Source organism: Esox lucius, chromosome 3 (assembly GCF_011004845.1).
Source record: "Esox lucius isolate fEsoLuc1 chromosome 3, fEsoLuc1.pri, whole genome shotgun sequence".
Taxonomy (NCBI): Eukaryota; Metazoa; Chordata; class Actinopteri; order Esociformes; family Esocidae; genus Esox; species Esox lucius.
In genome coordinates, this window is record NC_047571.1 from 13773219 (window position 1) to 13789388 (window position 16170).

Sequence of the window (16170 nt, forward strand, 5' to 3'; positions counted from 1 at the left end):
TATTGTAACAATATCAAATCAAGACTCAGTATTTCCAAGAACTTTTAAATCAGGATCTGTTTGAATTTTGGTTAAAGGCTGAGGAATATCAATATAGTCTGCAATATTTACCAACTACAAAAGGTGTGACATAGTAGGAATCAATTTAACCATCACAATTCTAGTACCTACTACACACACATTAGGTACAGATGCCAAATCTTAATTTGATCATCATAAAAATATATTTGCTTAAGAATATTTGTGGCAAGGAATGAGAATTTGTTGTGGGATTAAGGCTTCAATTAATGGCTTCAAACACTTATTACATTTGTAACATTCTGTTCCTATTCCTGAGTACACTGTTGAGAATCCTATTAACAAGAGCCGAGACATAGCTTCACCTTAAATTAACAATTGGCCCACACGTTTCAAAATGTCCCACTGAGACTAGCAATAATACCGGACGTAGCTAATTATAAATGTCAGCATGTGTCAACCCCATCAGGCCAACTTAAAGACATATCAAATGCATATCTGTACACTAATCCTCAGCACTGATTCTCTCTCAGCAGCTACTGTACCAAGTGTCAGCTTATTCACTGCTGATGGATACCCGATTCTCCACTGGGAGGTTTCTGATGGCCGCAGCACTGTGTTGACAGAAGTGTCAGGACCTTAATGATTCTCACCCAGGGAGATTGGTACTTTCTTTTGTATCGTCTCCCCTCCTTGACTGTCTTAGACCTGGAAACCATGCAGAGCTAGACAAGAACCAGCAAACAGCACCAAGACAGAACCTCCGGAGATACAGTCAGGTAAGCATTGACTATTTTGGATAGTCAACTGTTTCTACTTACTAAGGCATATTATGAAAGGTAAATTATAGATCTATTTTTCTAATATAAGGAAATGTAAACCTTGCTATCAGCATGAGGATTTATGGGGCACAGAGAGAGTTAGTACAACTAGTTGTTCAATTATCATTGTCCATGTAGAGTACAATATGTTTGTTCACAGCTAGAACCTATGTGAATATTGTAGACGATGTCAAACATTTTTTAATAAAACAATAGATATTTAAATATGACTCTATATTTTTGGAAATCAATGTATATACATAGATTACAATAGATCCATATTGTTTTTAAAAAATTCTACCAATTTTAACAATTGATTTGTTTCAAAACAGTTTTAATGTTGCCTTTCTCCAAATTGTCCGTGTTATATGTGCAATTGTTCCTATATCGTATATAGATCCCGATGAGGAGTATTCTTTTGTTAGACTGGCAATGGAATTTGGGATGCATGGTGACAAACCAGCTGCCAGTGTTATTATGCTGCGTGGCATTGTGAAAGGCCTGGCTGTCTGAGGTGGTTTATTGTGTGACCTTGATGCCCTGACTCCCGTTCTGTTCCCGTTCTGTCTCCACGCTCTATTTTGAGAACAAGAGATTTGTTTTATCTATCTCTATTTTGGCTATCATCACCTCACATTTCAAACACTTAAGCCCACCCAACACTCCTCAATCCACTCTCCATACCTTTTTTGTCGGATCACTCCTACCTCACTTCCCTGCCAGTTAGAAGCTAATCCTAGTGCCAACAACAAGGTGCTTGACCTTATGACTCTGGCTAGTCTCAGCACCCTCTAGCTCTCTCTGTTAGTCATTGACAGCTAGATATAGATAAGTGGCTATGGCAAGAATATGGGAAGACACTTGAGTTTATTTAAGTGAAAAAAAATTGAATTAAGTCTTAAAAATACAATAATTCAATATGTGTATGTTTATTTATGTTAAATAGTGTAGTTTGGTAATGATAAATTAGCTGTCAATCACACTGACCAATAATGTTGGCAAATGGGTGTAAGAAACATAATGTTCAGACTGCTTGAAGAGTTTTTATTTCACAACACTACAAAAGATGGAGGGACGTAGTAGAGGGAAATCTACCACACACAGCAGAACAGTTATTTCCAGAAGGGTCCAAAGCTTCATTCTTCATCATATGCTTTCTGGAGGATCGGGAAGGTTGGGAACAGAGGAGACAAAGAAAGACAGCCAGTAAATTGAAATCAGATAGAAAACAATCAATAAGCAAATAAAAGCGGAAGGACAGTTAGGGGGACAAAAACGTACCCAACAGTGTGAGCAAGCATCTGCCAGGGTGAGATCAGATCCTATCTATTAAACAATTTCTGACCTTGGAACCGACATCCCGGTTCTTGGCACGCAGCTTGTTGACCTGAGACTCAGCAATGTCGGCTCTTTCCTCAGCTTCATCCAGGTCATGCTGTATCTTGCGGACCTTAGTCAGGTTGGTGTTAGCCTGTTCTTCCTTCGATAGAAAAACCAAACAAAAATAATGTGGCCTGAGCAAAAATAGTTGGACAGTACCTAAAGAAGGAATGCATTAGTCCTGACTTACAGCCTCCTCCGCAGTTCTCTTGAAGGCTTTCAATTTCAGCTGCAGCTTATCGACAAGGTCTTGAAGACGGGTCATATTTTTACGGTCCTCTTCAGTCTGTGATTTATTGTAATAAAAAAAGGTTATACCAATTTTTTATCAGGTTGGAGGACTGTCTAGCCAATAACAAAGTTTCAATCTTACCTGGTAGGTGAGTTCCTTGATACGTCTCTCATATTTACGAATTCCTTTGGTTGCATCAGCAGCCTTCTTCTGCTCAGACTCAACCTCATTCTCCAGCTCTCTCACCTGTCAAGGCCATAAAATATATATAACAAGATCCAGTATTACTATTTAGCAAATGCACATTTATATACAATGTGGAGTACATGAAGAGTTTGATTCCAAACATTTAATAATTTATATCAATTGTTATTTTTGGGGAGGGGGTATATGCATAGATTTTTTTGGGGGGTAGAGGTATATCCATTGTTTTTTAGGGGGAGGTAGGGAGTAAATCCATACTTTTTTTGGGGGGGGGTAGAGGTATATCCATAGTTTTTTAGGGGGAGGTAGGGAGTAAATCCATAATTTTTGGGGGGAGGTAGGGGGTCTATCCATTGTTTTTTAGGGGGAGGTAGGGGGTGTATCTATAATATTTTAGGGGGAGGTAGGGGGTAAATCCATTCTTTTTTAGGGGGAGGTAGGGGGTGTATCCATTATTTTTTAGGGGGAGGTAGGGGGTGTATCTATAATTTTTTAGGGGGAGGTAGGGGGTATATCCATTATTTTTTAGGGGGAGGTAGGGGGTATAGCCATTATTTTTTAGGGGGAGGTAGGGGGTATATCCATTATTTTTTAGGGGGAGGTAGGGGGTATATCCATTATTTTTTAGGGGGAGGTAGGGGGTATATCCATTATTTTTTAGGGGGAGGTAGGGGGTATATCCATTATTTTTAGGGGGAGGTAGGGGGTATATCCATTATTTTTTAGGGGGAGGTAGGGGGTATATCCATTGTTTTTTAGGGGGATGTAGGGTGTATCCATTGTTTTTTAGGGGGAGGTAGGGGGTGTATCCATTTTTTAGGGGGAGGTAGGGGGTATATCCATTATTTTTAGGGGGAGGTAGGGGGTATATCCATTATTTTTTAGGGGGAGGTAGGGGGTATATCCATTGTTTTTTAGGGGGATGTAGGGTGTATCCATTGTTTTTTAGGGGGAGGTAGGGGGTGTATCCATTTTTTAGGGGGAGGTAGGGGGTATATCCATTATTTTTTAGGGGGAGGTAGGGGGTATATCCATTATTTTTTAGGGGGAGGTAGGGGGTATATCCATTGTTTTTTAGGGGGATGTAGGGTGTATCCATTGTTTTTTAGGGGGAGGTAGGGGGTGTATCCATTTTTTAGGGGGAGGTAGTGGGTACATACATTTGTTTGGGGGGGGGGGTAAGGAGGTATATCCATTGTTTTTTAGGGGGAGGTAGGGGGTATATCCATTATTCTTTTTGGCGGTAAGGGGGTATATCCATTGTTTAAATTGAGTCGTTTTTGTAATCTTGTAATAAAGTGAACATTTGAGATAAAACACTCACCCTGTTTTCCAGCTTCTGCACCTGCTTCTTGCCCCCCTTCATGGCGATTTGTTCAGCTTCATCCAGGCGGTGCTGCAGGTCCTTTATAGTCTGCTCCATGTTCTTCTTCATGCGCTCCAGGTGAGAACTGGTATCCTGCTCCTTCTTCAGCTCCTCTGCCATCATAGCAGCATCAGTTATGGCCTTCTTGGCCTTTTCTTCAGCATTTCTGCATTCCTGCACAGCCTCCTCAGCCTCAGTTTGAAACTGTGCAGCATCAGCCTCAAGTTTCTTCTTCTGATTCAGCAGGCCAGTGTTCTTTTAACAGAAAATATATTTATAACAATGTTAAGCCACAGGTAAAGCAGCTAACACCTAGTGAAAGATTCCTCGTTACCTGTGAATGTAGCAGCTGGACCCTCTCATTGACATCCAGCAGTTCTTGCTCAGCCAGCTTGCGGCTTCTCTCAGTCTGTTCAAGACACCTTCTTAGCTCCTCCAGCTCTGCCTGCATCAGATTGTTACGTCTCTCTACGATGGCAATGTTCTCCTTTAGGTCATCATTGGAACGGAGAGAGTCGTCCAACTGGATTTGGGTATCCTAGATGGATAGAATCACAGTTAGAGACTTTGACTTTGAGCAGTATTTCTCCTAGCACACCAAGGTAATCTGTTTCAATTTGCCTTTAGATGAGCATGAACGCTCTTCAGCTGCTTCTGGGCTTCAGCTGCCTGCCTATTGGCTTGACTAAGCTGGATCTCCATCTCGTTGAGGTCTCCCTCCATCTTCTTCTTAAGCCTGAGGGCCTCATTCCTGCTACGACACTCTGCCTCAAGAGAACTTTGCAGGGTGTCAATGTTTCTCTGTAGGTTCCTCTTGGACTGCTCCATCTCCTCATCTTTCTCAGCAAGCTTGCGATCAATGTCAGCCTTCACCTGGTTAAACTCAAGCTGAATTCTGAGGATCTTTCCCTCCTCGTGTTCCAGGGAGGCCTAGAATACACATTGAAGATTCAAACTGAAAATATCTGTTCTAGATATAAAACAGCAGATCCAGATAGAAAAAGTGGTTAAAATTGTGCGTTTTACCTCAGCTTCCTCCAGAGCAGCCTGGATCTCAACCTTCTCTTGTTCTAATTGTTTACGGACCTTTTCCAACTCATGAATTGTCTTTCCTTCTGTACCAAGCTGGTCAGTCAGATCAGTTATCTCCTCTGAGGAAAATAAATTGCAAGAAATGTAGAAACTAGATTTGGCACATACATAAAATATAAAAATAACTGTTATTTTATGATGTATGGATAAAAACCTTGGCAGAGCTAAAAATATGGAAATCTGTGCTCTTTACACACCTTGGAGGTTCTTGTTCTCCCGCTTCATTGTCTCCAGTTGGTCCAAAGATTCCTCATAGGAGTTCTTCAGTTTGAAGAGCTCAGTGCTCAGATACCTGGCCTCTTTCTGGGAGGTCTCCAGCTCACACTGTGACTCTTCATACTTCTGCTTCCACTCAGCCAGGACCTACATTCAGTAATACCACAGATGCAAAGAACCATGATCCTTTACAGGCGTTGTACTAACCCTATAACAATATTCTACAGGGTAGAATGTAGGAATGAAAGAACTTTGTAGCATACTTTGTCAAAGTTTCTTTGTTTCTTGTCGAGAGCGGCAGCGGCAGCATTTGACCTCTCCACATCCACCATTAGATCTTCGATCTCATTCTGCAGCCTGTGTTTAGTCTTTTCCAGGGAGGAACACTTGGCGTTAGCTGCCTCCACAGCTTCTTCAGCATCCTGTAGCCGCTGAGCTAGCTTCTTCCTGAGTTGTTGAAGAAGGGATGATGTAGATTACGTGCCATATTATTTAATAGGTTCAATTTACTTAGGACATGGTAGGGTTTTAGACTTGATTCATTGTTACTGCTACTTAAAAATAGTTAAGATTCTGATTCCTTACTTGGCTTCCTCCAGTTCTTCAGTTTTCTGAATGGCATCAGTCTCATACTTGGTTCTCCACTGCGCCACCTCAGAGTTAGCCTTGGACATGGCACGCTGTAGCTCAGCCTTGGCCTCTTGCTCCTCTTCAAATTGTTCCCTGAGCAGGTCACAGTCATGACGAGCTCCCTGAACAGCATGGGCTAATGCATTCTTTGCCTGAAAGGAGAGCGGAGGGAAGATGTCGGGGGGATTGATCACGTAGTAGAATTGAATGGATGAAATTGAATGGATGACAAATTCATGGGCCATTTTGCAGCACCATCAGCCTTATTTCACATGACTGTAAAGGACAGGCTATTCATTTTATGATGAAAACATCTTTTTCTAAATTACCTTAACTTCCTCCTCCAGCTGTCTCTTTAGATCGTCAAGCTGTTGACTGTAGGAACTTTTTCCTCTTGTCAGCTGAGAGATAAGAGATTCCTTTTCTTCCAACTGTCTACCAATCTCATCTAGAAAAAATAATAGGTTGATGAACTTTAACGTGTTACCTTCGTTTATCTATTGTAATATCTAGAGTCGGAAGTTATTCTACCTACCATTCTCAGCTTGAAGTCTGGCTTTCTGAGTTGTAATGTCATTGAGGGTTCTTTGGGTTTCATCATACTTTGTCCTGAATTCATTGGCTTGGTCTTCTAGAGTTCTATTCATCTTCTCCATGTTAATCTTTGAGATAGAAGACAAACAAATAAAATGTTGTATATAAAAGGTAAACGGTGAACAAGATTTAAAAACCTTTGTATTTTGAATATTAAGGGAAAATATTGACTTTTCACCTTTGACTTTGCCATATGTTCCACATTGGAGTGGACATCATCTAGTTCTAGCCTGAGCTCGCTCTTCTCCTTCTCCAGTTTCTGCTTCACTCTCTGCAAGTTGTCTATCTGCTCCCCAAGGTCGGCCACGCTGTCGGCTTGTTTCTTCCTGAGTGTGGCAGTGGTAGCTTCATGCTGCAGAGTGGCCTCTTCAAGGTCTCTGCGAAGTTTTTGGAATTCCATCTCCCTCTTCTTGTTCATCTCAATCTGGGCAGATGTGGCTCCGCCAGCCTCCTCTAGTCTCTCACTGATCTCCTCCAGCTCTCTGGATAGTTCTGCTCTCTGTTTCTCCACCTTTGCTCGAGCAGCTCTTTCAGACTCAAGCTCCTCTTCCAGTTCCTCTACACGTGCCTAACAGAAGGCCAAATGTATAAACATGGAAAAACATACAAATGGGGTTAAATAATAAAACGAGTTAAGGACATGTACTTATTCATTACCTGAAGTTCTTTCAACCTCTTTTGAAGTTGGACTGTCGTGCCTTGTTCATCCTCAATTCTAGATATCAGATTACTGATTTCAAAGTCTTTCCTGTGGAATCAATAACATATTTCATTGGTAGCTAGACCACACACGTTTGTGCAATTATTTTCAGGAGAGCGTACTATTTACTTATGTCTTGTATTTTTAATGGATGAATTGTTTATTACTTCTTAAGGCGCTCTTCTAACTGTTGTTTATCATTCTCCAGATCCATTACATTCTCCAGAGACAACTTCAAGTCTCCTTCCAGCTTCCTCTTGGCTCTTTCAAGATCCATTCGAATCTTCTTCTCTTGTTCAAGAGACCCTTCAAGCTGCAGAGGACAAAAGAAGTAAAAAGGCTTGTTGTTTGTTAGCCTTTCTCTAGATTAAAATATAATTGAATCTGTATGTTGGGTCTCACATCATCAACTTGTTGCTCCAGTTTAGCCTTGGCCTTGGTTAGATTGTTGACTTTGTCCTCCTCAGTCTGCAGGTCATCCAGTGTTTGCTGGTGAGCTTCTTGAAGAGCTTTTTTCTCCTTGGTCAGTTTGGCGATGGTTTCATCCAGAGCCCCCATTTCCTCAATTAGGTTCTTCACCTGTGAACAGACAACATATACTGGCTTATAAAATACTACCAGCCTGATACAAATATTGTGTGCTCATACAAATTCAAAGATTTAGAATGACCTTGTTCTCAGTGGCGTGTTTCTCCTTCTCCACTTTAGCCAGAGTAAGTTCCAGATCATCAATGTCTTTTTTTAACTCAGAGCACTCATCCTCCAGCTTCCTCTTTTTGGCAGTCAGGTCTGCGTTCATCTCCTCCTCATCCTCCAGTCTCTCCATCAGCTCTTTTACTTTGGCCTCAAGCTGGATCTTGTTTTTGATTAACTCCTCACATCTCTCCTCAGCATCACAGAGATTATCTCGCTCCTGCCCAACAGGTTGTAAATATCAACGCAAACAACATAGAGAGCACAGTGTAATGGAGGAAGCGTGCCATGTCAATAACCTGTAGTGAATGCTATGTTGTTGGTAAACATGTTTATTGTAGACTTTGTAGTATAGAGAGCTGAAGACCATATCTAAATACAACATTGAACCACAACATTAACATTTTTAAATATAGTTAAAAATGCAACTCACCGCCTGGATATGAAGCTGTAGATCATTCTTTTCTTGCAGAAGGGAGACCATCTTTTCCTCTAGTTCCTTTCGGCGAGCCTCAGATTTGGCATACGCTTCTTTAAGCTTCAGGAATTCTACCTTCAAGTTGGCCATTTCCTTCTCAGCTTCGGCGGATTTTAGCAGAGGCTTGATCTTGAAGAAGAGCTTCATCCAGGGCCAGTTCTTGACCCCCATGAAGGCACGGATATTCCATTGGATGACAAGCAATGCCTCCCTTGAAGAAAACATATTGGTTACTTTAACATGTAAGTGCACTGGAGAATACGTTAGTGTTTTGGGAATAAACTGAACAAAACCAAAACATTTCATTTCAGATGGAAATGTCTTATAACATCCACATACTATACCTGCGATCAACAAGCTTCTTATATTCAATTCGTGCCAGAACACCTCGCGATCTAGCTTGAATACCAGTGATAATTTTGGAAAGACGCTCATCTCTCATCTCCTCTAACAGACCTAGGAGTCCAGCCTTGAAGAACACCTAACACAATATATAAATATTAAGGAACATTTTTATTAAAAGTGAGAGTCAAGAGTAATTAATTTATCTTCTACTATATCGCCCTATGGATAAAATCCAAACCTTGATTTAAATCATACCTTGGTGTGTCCAAACCTGTACTGCTGGTGATCGATATCTAGAGTACTCAACAGTTTTTCAGCTCCTTTCTTGCTGTCAATGAATGTTCCCTCAGGGATAGCAGCAGGATTTAATATGCGATATCTGTATAAAAGCAACTGGTAAATAACATAACAACAAGGTAATTCTATTGTGTCACATTATACAATACCTCTGCCTGAAGTCCCCATAGAGGATCCTGTTGGGGAAGCCTTTCCTGCAGATCCTGATTCCCTCAAGCACACCATTACAGCGCAGCTGGTGCATAACCAGAGGATTCTCCATGGCCCCAGGAGTCTTGGTCTCGTTGGGGATGATGCAGCGCACAAAGTGGGGGTGAGTGGACCTCAAGTTGGTCATCAGCTTGTTCAGGTTTTCCTGTGGTAGGGATTTCATTTCTACAGTTAACACTGTTTTACAAAGTCGTCTATATAACACTGTGCTGTATAACACAATCAAGAATATCAATCACATACTCTGTGAAGGGCAGACACAGTTTGGAAAGAGGATCCCTTTTTCTTTTTCTCTTTCCCTCCTTCCTTTATTTCTACTGTAGTTAGAAGGAAAAAAAAAATTAAGCAACCATAGTCCCTCCCTCATTCATGCTCCACTGAGAGATTGAGTTATACTCTATATAAAGATTTCTTGTCGACGAGTGTACAGGTTCACCATACCTGAGTCTGCCCCAGCATAATTGGCAAACAGGGTCGCCAGTAACTTCATTCCAGACTTCTGGTACAGCCCTACTACAGTTTCGTTTAAGGGGTCCTTGTTCTTCACCAGCCAGTTGCTGATGTTGTAGTCCACAGTACCAGCATAGTGAACCAAGGCAAAATGGGCCTCTGGTTTCCCTTTGACAATCCTGGGTTTCTGGAAGTTTTGGGATTTTCCAAGATGGTTGTCATAAAGCTTGGCTTTAAAAGTGGAATCACTGGCCTTGGGGAACATGCACTCCTCTTCTAGGATGGACATGATACCCATTGGCTGAGGGGGAGACAATTATGAACAGTGTTCTTAATGACATAACATTTAGGCGTGTCTGTAGGTGCACTGGTCTTATTGAAAACATGTCTCTCACCTTCTCGATAAGGTCTATACAAGCTTGCAAGTCCATGCCAAAGTCAATGAACTCCCATTCAATTCCTTCTTTCTTGTACTCCTCTTGCTCTAGGACAAACATGTGGTGGTTGAAAAACTGTTGCAGCTTTTCATTGGTGAAGTTGATGCAGAGCTGCTCAAATGAGTTGTACTGCAATTACAAGGTTATAGATGGTTAGCAAAGTTCCCTTTCAGGGACCTCACTTAATAGTGTTCTTTGTAAGTTAAATTAATATTAACTCACATCAAAAATCTCAAAACCAGCTATGTCCAGTACACCAATAAAGTATTGGCGAGGCTGCTTGGTCTCCAAAGACTGGTTAATTCGCACCACCATCCACAAGAACATCTTTTCATACACAGCTTTGGACAGGGCACCAACCGCAAAGTTCACCTGATATAAATCAAAACATTTAGTGCAATAAGATTTGAGAAGGACATACAGTTAGTTGTATAAAATGCTTCCACACACCTGTTGGACTGTTTGCCCCTTGGTGACCCACTCGTTCCCTACTTTAACCCTTGGGTGAACAAGACCCTTGATGAGGTCAGCCGAGTTCAGGCCCATGAGGTAGGAGACTTTGTCAGCAACTGAGAGAGAGAATGCTTGTTACCTTTGACCCATGATTTCACAGAACTAACTAATCCCAATGCTTTTTTGCTTATAGTCAGATCTCACCCTCAGTGCCATCAGCCTCTGCCTGCTCCTCACGCTGTTTCTGCTTGAACTTCATGTTGCCGTAGTGCATGATGGCACCAGTCAGCTTGTACATTGAGTTTTTCTCCTCCTGAGTGAAGCCCAGCACATCAAAAGCATTCTGTTGGAGTAGGAGAGCAGTACAGCGATGTTGTAGGAATTGGTTATTTCACAACCCCAGTGAAATTCAACAGAGCAGTAACTCTGTCATTATGGATATTATTTCAAATCACTAACAGGGTGAGTTGCATGATTACAAGAAATATGACACATGAATTCATCTTTCGGGATTCACAAGAGAACAAGCAGCCTTGAACCTGAACAACAACAACAAAACTTGTTTTCCCAATCTAAAGTATACCAAAGGGGACAGACAGGCAGTGAAATAGTAACTTACATCTGTTGCAAGCAATTCATCAGCATCATCGATAGATGCTACTGTTGTCTCTCCCTGGGAGATGAAGGCGTAATCATAGGGGTTAGCTGTCACCAGAAGCATCTCTGCATCCCAGGAGGCCAGGGTGGGGAGAAATAGACATACCTTTTCATTTAAGGACACACTACACAAGTGAATGCAATCATTGCACCATTGTCCTCCAGGTGTGGTACTGACCCAGTAACTCAGGTTTCTTGTTTGACAAGATCTGATAGAATATGTGGTAGTCTCTCTCAGCCTTGAGCTGAAAAATGACGCGAGACTTCTCCAGAAGGTCTGTAAAGAAGGGGATGTTGACGAAACACGTGTTTCACTCAGAGTAGACAATTGGACTGTCTGTAATCTTTGGACTTACATGTCTCAATATCAGCTGATGCAAGCTTTCCTCGGGTGTCAAAATGAATTCTGATAAATTTACCCTAAGTACAAAACAATTCATGTTAGTTTTGTTTTCAGGTGACTACTGTAAAAATATTAAATAAACCTCAATATTTATTTGAAACGCACAAATCTTGAGGAGTTGTCATTTCTGATGGTCTTGGCGTTACCGAAGGCCTCCAGAGCAGGATTAGCCTGGATGATTTGATCCTCCAGAGTTCCCTTAGAATGTTATTCAAAGCAACATGTTAGCTGATTGCCTTTGATACGTAACTACAAAACTGTTTGATCATGGATAGGCCTGCTGAACCTATAATAGATCAAATACTTTATTTTGGGAGGTTGAATCTTTTTTCCCACCGCTAGCTGCAATGCTGGCAAAGTACTGGATGACTCTTTTAGTGTTGACAGTCTTTCCAGCACCGGATTCTCCGCTGAAAATACACAGTCATATTTAAAAATAGCACTCATCACACTATATTATGCAAACACGACAGATAAAGCACACTTTAAAATGATGCGAGTGGAATGAATACTGTAATACTTACGTGATCAGAATAGATTGGTTCTCACGGTCTACACAGGTAAGAAAAAGGCAATGTCTAAATATCAAAACATATTAAGGCAATGTCTAAATATCTAAACATATTATTATTCCCATACATACTTTCCAAAGTAGCTATTATTGAGTTTACCTGCTAGCATGTACTGATAGGCGTTATCAGAGATAGAGAAGATGTGAGGAGGAGATTCTTGCCTCTTCTTGCCTCTGTAGGCTGTGACCACCTCCTGGTTATAAACTGGCAACCACTTGTAGGGGTTTACAGTGACACAGAACAGGCCGGAGTAGGTCTGTTAGAGACAGATTACATTTTGAGTGCATTAACACTGGACGTTATTTGGTGAGGATGATATGCAATAACTTTTCTAATTGAAAGATGATGCGCCTCATGTTCTCACGTAGATCATCCATGCTGCATAACGCTCTTTGAGGTTGTACAGCACAGCAGGCTCATGGAGGAAGGTCAGCATGGCCATGTCCTCAATCTTGTCAAACTTCGGAGGATTCTGTTGCAGAATCTGGGTGTCTTTCACAGTGAGAGTCTGTGAGAAATTAGATCGATGGTGTGGAGACAGTTATTTGCCACTTAATTCTGCATACATTTTCTGCAACTTGGTCCTCAGTGGAAGAAGAGCAGCTATGTGAGATTACTTGGTCACTTGAAGTAAAGCACTTACCTTCCCATGTTGAGTCTCCACAGTAACCATGTCTCCGTTGCGGCTGGTAATGGTTGCCTTGACAAACTCCTCCACAGCGTCAGGAACAAAGCATTCCTTCTTCATGTCGAAGGGACGGGTCTGGGCCTCCAGACGCTCCCTGTCGGACTTCCTCAAATACTGGGCTGCAACCCCAAAAACTGCCATCTCAGAATCACCCATATTTGCACTGTTTGTGAGAAAGAGAAACAGACAATTTGGTTCAATGTTACAATATTAATTATATGTCCTGTGTCTCATTACATCTTAAATCTTTTGTCAAATAAAATAAATCATAAAATTAGATTTAGCTGATATATAATATATAATAATAGTAATATTATTATTCATTTCTTTGAGTCTTAATTTACCTGTGTGAGTGTCAATTTACCGTCAACACTGTAAATAGTTGGAGATGGATTGAGGCTTCTGAACTAACTCTGCTATAGCAGAGATCAAATATATAACCCCTGTTTGCCCTACCCTAAAAGGCCAAGGATTATTGTAACCTTGTGACCCCCCCCACCCCTTCTCACAATACACACAATCACACATAAACAACTTCTGACTCCAGAGGGACGTGCCACTCCTACCCAGAGTGGTGTATTGTCATTTGGCTGGCCTCCCTGGACCAGCCCACCATTGCTCCAGTGTGATTTCGTGGGAATACGTCCAGGAATTTCACATGTCTACCCCGTGAGTGGCACATAGAAGCATGCATTTCCTAACTTTATCGATCTCTATCAGTGTGTGTCTGTTTCATAGTCTTTGATCTCTCTATTAACTTGGAGGGTTTCATGCTTTTCATTTTGGACGCTATAGGTCAGCGTGTCTCTCATTCACAGCAGTTCACCCAGTTCCCTACAGGTGAGTGACAGGGGCCTCGGGGGTCACAGGTGAACGCGACACTGCAGGTATAAATCCATATTCACACACTCTTCCATCAGTTTTGATAAGGTCACTTTGACTGGCTGAAACGCTTGGGTGTCCCATCACATTCATTTTCAATGATTATTGATATTGTTGCTATGATGTGGTTATGGCTCCACATTATTTATAGGTTATGGGCTTTGGTATGCTCCTGTTCATCTGAAACACTAAATGTGAAATGTAATCTTAAGTGTCGCTCTCTTAATGATAGGCGTGCTAAGTGGTTGTGCAATAACTTCAAATCAACACTACCTATTATTATAGGCTTAGCACACACGGCATAACATCTTCCAAATCCAGTCATGCCGCCAGTCCTAATTTTACAATACCTTTGAGCTTTTATTATATTTAAGATCATATTTTCGATTTTTATCCATAACGGCCAAGGCATAGATCTAAAATAGTCCTGTTTTGTTGTAGTAACTGCTGATTTTAGAGAAAAATTGCTGAAAGACTTGTTTGTTGTTATGGGTCATTTATGGATGGCACTAATAAATACTGTTGGGTCTGATCCACCAGGGTCCGCTAGAGCAAATTCTCCAGAGATGGTTTTCATTGTCCTGATATGACCCTGCCATGCCCCCAGTGGAGACAGAATGCTTTTCATAGTCCTGACATCAGCCTGTCATGGCCCAGCGAGGACAGTGTCAGTGACAGTTTCACTCTTGATAGTAGTTGAGATAAAAATGTCTGCTAGCAGATGAGGACACTGCAGTCTGAGAGACTTCAGAGTTTGAGAATAGCTCGAGGATGAAGTGTGTATCCGGTTCAGTGTACAAACACGTAGAAAAAATGCGGGTTCACATCCTGTTCGTTTTTTTCATTACGAACATATATACACACACACACACACATTATATATGTATACATACATAACACTTTATTCATTCTGTCAGTCCATTGATATGTAAATGGGTGTGAAAGTATTTTCACAGTAGCGTGTGTGCTCAACTTCCAGTGTGTCTGCATACACCCTAACCCTCGTGGGAATGACATACCACATGTCTGCCTCCTGTAACTGTGTGCTCATCTGAGAGGAATTGAGAGGAACAGGAGGGCTGACCGCTTCCAACCAGGCAGCTGTTTGTATTGTCAGTCAGAGACCTATCAGGGGATTAGAGGTGAATTCTAGTTCCACAGCTGAAGGTTCCATTTTTAGAGGCCTACTGAGAAAGAACAGCATTTTATTTGGTCATTACCAAGGACAGGGTAATAGTTGTATAAGCAGAGTTGCAGGTTTATTTGCTGGGTGATACTGATCTGATGTATGCTATACTCTGGTCATGATAATGTGTTCCTCAAATGACAGTGTGTTCCTCAGAATATGTTTGGAGTTCACTGCATGTATACTCATTTGAAATAAATACTCCATACACCCAACACCTTTGATTAGATGATTGTGTCTCTGTTGTATTCATTTCCACATAGACCTTTCAGGCATAAATTCTTTGTGCAAACATAAATAGAACAGTTGACAGGAATAAAGTTATGCATATTTCAGAAAGACAGAGTAACAGAATATCTTGGGATAAACAGGGCGAGATGTCCGGGAATGTTAAGGGAGTCATAAGGCTGGAGCCCAGGGAAATATTAATGGATGCTGGAGCATTAAGAAACACGTTGCCTTCTACACATTTTAGGATGCCAGTGATGCCAGGGTTCATTCAGCCCAAAAAATACATCATGTTTTTTAATTTCCGCTTATAAGCTGCATATTTAACATGTTACTGTACTATAGAAGTTTCTTATGTGTGCATTAACAACACATTTACAGCAGCTATATAACACATAGGAATGTGTCCAAAGATGTCCTAAGTCCTTTGAGGAATAACTGATGTTGTTATTAAAAACTGCCACATCAAAGCCTGCTATTGTTATTGCATTGTTCATAATATTACAGCTGATGATAATATTACAAGTGTTACAACCAACATATTATTACAGTGAATAAAAAATGAGTCTCAATTTCATTCTATTATAGAATGTGCATACCTCAAGTGACATTTGTTTTAGGCATTACAAAACAGAATGTGACAGAAAGTATCAGAAAGCGTCCAAGGATTCTCCATACAAAGAAGTTAGCAACCCATCTCCTGATGAGCAGTAGAGGTATATCGATAATGCTTTGGAAGAACTATAAACTTAATAATAAAATAAAATGTGAATGTGTCATTATATTGTCATCTTTATTATTTATAAAACTACCTTGAAGAACAGCAGTGAGCAATTGGCTTTATGTATAGCCTTTGGTTCATTTAGGAGATTATTAGGTATATTATGTGAACATGAAACGCAAACAACAGATATCAGTAGACTGAATATGATATCCCA

General features: G+C 40.9%; 1 protein-coding gene and 1 long non-coding RNA gene across 2 annotated transcripts; one reads left to right on the plus strand and one right to left on the minus strand.

Annotated features, from left to right (window-relative positions):
• The first annotated feature begins 82 nt into the window (after positions 1-82).
• LOC109615303 lies at positions 83-15219 on the plus strand. Its single transcript, XR_002196289.3, has 2 exons — positions 83-797; positions 13484-15219. It is a non-coding gene; the product is annotated as an uncharacterized LOC109615303 (long non-coding RNA).
• On the minus strand, positions 1867-13366 carry LOC105008681 (myosin-7). The gene is made up of 38 exons (XM_029117167.2): positions 13281-13366; positions 12892-13099; positions 12613-12756; positions 12348-12504; positions 12201-12228; positions 11981-12086; positions 11782-11874; positions 11630-11693; positions 11452-11550; positions 11236-11339; positions 10821-10959; positions 10614-10732; positions 10386-10535; positions 10122-10292; positions 9718-10027; positions 9520-9593; positions 9216-9421; positions 9025-9148; positions 8769-8905; positions 8380-8635; positions 7924-8166; positions 7656-7832; positions 7421-7566; positions 7211-7301; positions 6732-7121; positions 6495-6621; positions 6289-6407; positions 5915-6111; positions 5593-5776; positions 5311-5476; positions 5048-5172; positions 4643-4951; positions 4356-4559; positions 3980-4276; positions 2593-2697; positions 2410-2505; positions 2185-2319; positions 1867-1996 (listed from the first exon to the last, which is right to left on the minus strand). Exons 2-38 carry the CDS (start codon positions 13090-13092, stop codon positions 1976-1978), a joined length of 5814 nt encoding a protein of 1937 aa, XP_028973000.2. The 5' UTR covers positions 13093-13099; positions 13281-13366; the 3' UTR covers positions 1867-1975.
• Positions 15220-16170: the final 951 nt, after the last annotated feature.